This window comes from Pteropus vampyrus, unplaced genomic scaffold (assembly GCF_000151845.1).
Source record: "Pteropus vampyrus isolate Shadow unplaced genomic scaffold, Pvam_2.0 Scaffold295, whole genome shotgun sequence".
Taxonomy (NCBI): domain Eukaryota; kingdom Metazoa; phylum Chordata; class Mammalia; order Chiroptera; family Pteropodidae; genus Pteropus; species Pteropus vampyrus.
This window is the reverse complement of record NW_011889076.1, coordinates 773,856-775,884: the sequence shown is the minus strand read 5'-3', so window position 1 is coordinate 775,884 and position 2,029 is coordinate 773,856. Positions and strand designations below refer to the sequence as shown.

Sequence of the window (2,029 nt, the reverse complement as noted above, 5' to 3'; positions counted from 1 at the left end):
AGCTGAGGCCCCATCTGCACCGAGGCGGTGACAGCAATTAGGCAGCAGGCCGTGGGCGAGCCGGGAGGCGAACCACAAACAGGAGACGGACCGTTCGGTTTCACAAAAACACCCCGGACGCCGAGTGCACGTGTGTGTGAGCCCTCCCCACAGGCGGGGTGTGTGCCCGGGCCCTGGGCTGCAGCCGAGCCCCTGCGCCTCGGTCTGCTCACCTGGGCCCGGGCCCTTTCGAGAGGGAGTCAAGAGAAGGTGAGGCCCTGCAGCTGTGCCCTCATCTAACACGACCGGGCCCTTACAACAGGGAAATCTGGACACGCAGACGCAGAGGGACAGCGCCAGGTGACACTGAAGGCAGGCAAGGGGTGACGCTTCTAAAGATAAGGGACGCCAAAAGCTGGCAGCAAAGCCCCAAGGCTGGAGAGGCCGGCCGGCTCTCGCCAGAGCCTCACGAGGGAGCCGAGTGTGGACTCCGTGGCCCTCCCCCCGCCACTCACCTGGCATAGGGTGCGGGCGACCTGGGCCGGGCCCACTGGTACGGGTGCTGCGGCACCGCCAGGTACTGGTCGCAGAAGGCGCCCTTCCGCACGTGCTGGAAGGCAGCGAACTCCTCGGGCGGGACGTCGGACGCGGGCGGCGTGGTCCCCAGGTCCTCTCCGGCTGGCTCCACCTTGAGCGCCACCGAGGGCGAGTGGTCCAGGGCGGTCTTGCGGGCCTTGATGGGGACCCCGTCACCCAGGTCCAGGCTGCCGTCGGTGCTCAGGGCGTTGATGGCGGCCACGATGGCCGAGCTGGTGTACTGCGTGGTGTTGCCCAGCCATGTGTCGTCGGTGACGCTGACCCGCGGCGAGCTGTGCGGGGATGGGGTGGGCGAGTGGTGTGGGGAGCAGGACAGCTGCCGGCCGTTGAGGCCGTACTTCCTCTTGTTGCAGGGGGACGAGGGCCGGGAGCCGCGTGGCCCCAGCCAGCTCTCCTCGGTGACGCTCGTGCGGGGCGAGGTGGAGGGCGAGTGTCTCGGGGAGCCGAGCAGGCTGCAGGCGCCCAGGCCGCGGGGAAAGCCGTCCTCGGGGTCCGTGGTCTTGGGGGACACGCAGGGCGACTGCCAGGGGGACGTCTGTGGGGATGCGTACGGGTACGAGTAGTTGGACTCGTAGGACGAGGCCTCGGAGTTGCAGCTGCGGGACGACAGGCTGCTGGCCGGGCTGAGGCAGGACGGGTCGCGGTAGGCCTCCAAGTTGGGCAGGTTCAAGGTGGCCGTGGACGGGGGCCGCTTGGAGCTGGGCAGGACGTCCTCCACCTCCACGTCGTGGAACAGCTGGCCGCTGCCGGGGTGCAGCCCTAGGTACGACGTGATCTCGATGCGCGGGCTCTCCAGGGCCGGGGCACCATTGGGCCTCACGTGGCTGGACGGCAGGAAGTAGCCCGAGGGCCCGCTGTCCACCACGGCCCCGTACGCCGAGGGGTGGCTCGCCGCCACCACGGCCGAGATGTCGGGGGCCGCCGTCTGCAGGTCGTGGCACGGAGCCGGCAGCGAGGGGTGCGCTGTGGCCAGGGGCAGGCTGGGGCCGAGGTTGGAGGGTGCATAACCGCAGTGCTCTGGGGACAAAGAGACGATGGGTGAGGGGCTGGCCGCCAGGCGCCAGACAGCCCCGGGCCTCGCGCAGGAGCGGGCTGGGCTGGCGCTACGACCACAGCCCAGCGACTCAGGGACAGCCAGCCCTGGGGCCCTTCCCATGCTCCCTTCCCTCACGCCCCACGCGGCCTGCCCGCCTGCCGCTGCCCGACGCCCCTCCTCCGGCTCTTCACTCTAAAGGCGCCGCCCCAACCACCCTGTCAAAACGGCCACCCCCGGCCCAATGCCACGTCACCCTTCCCCAGTTCCCGTCCTTCCCCGACACTCATCACCATCCTGTGCATCATCTCTCGGTCCACTGCGGGCAGGACCCTCCACCTGCCTCAGCCTGCTCTGCCCCACGGCCGCGTCCGAGCCTGCAGCCGTGCCTGGCACGTTAAGGGAGCTCAACTTGCTTAG

The 2,029-nt window shown here is 69.7% G+C and overlaps 1 protein-coding gene across 1 annotated transcript in view; it reads right to left on the bottom strand.

The window, feature by feature from the left end:
* The window catches only part of NFATC1 (nuclear factor of activated T cells 1), a 102,390-nt gene that overhangs the window by 92,264 nt on the left and 8,097 nt on the right, over nt 1-2,029 (bottom strand). Inside the window, exon 2 of the mRNA XM_023521126.1 lies at nt 495-1,593. Within this exon, the coding sequence (XP_023376894.1) occupies nt 495-1,593 (1,099 nt within the window). The remainder of the gene's footprint in view (nt 1-494; nt 1,594-2,029) is intronic.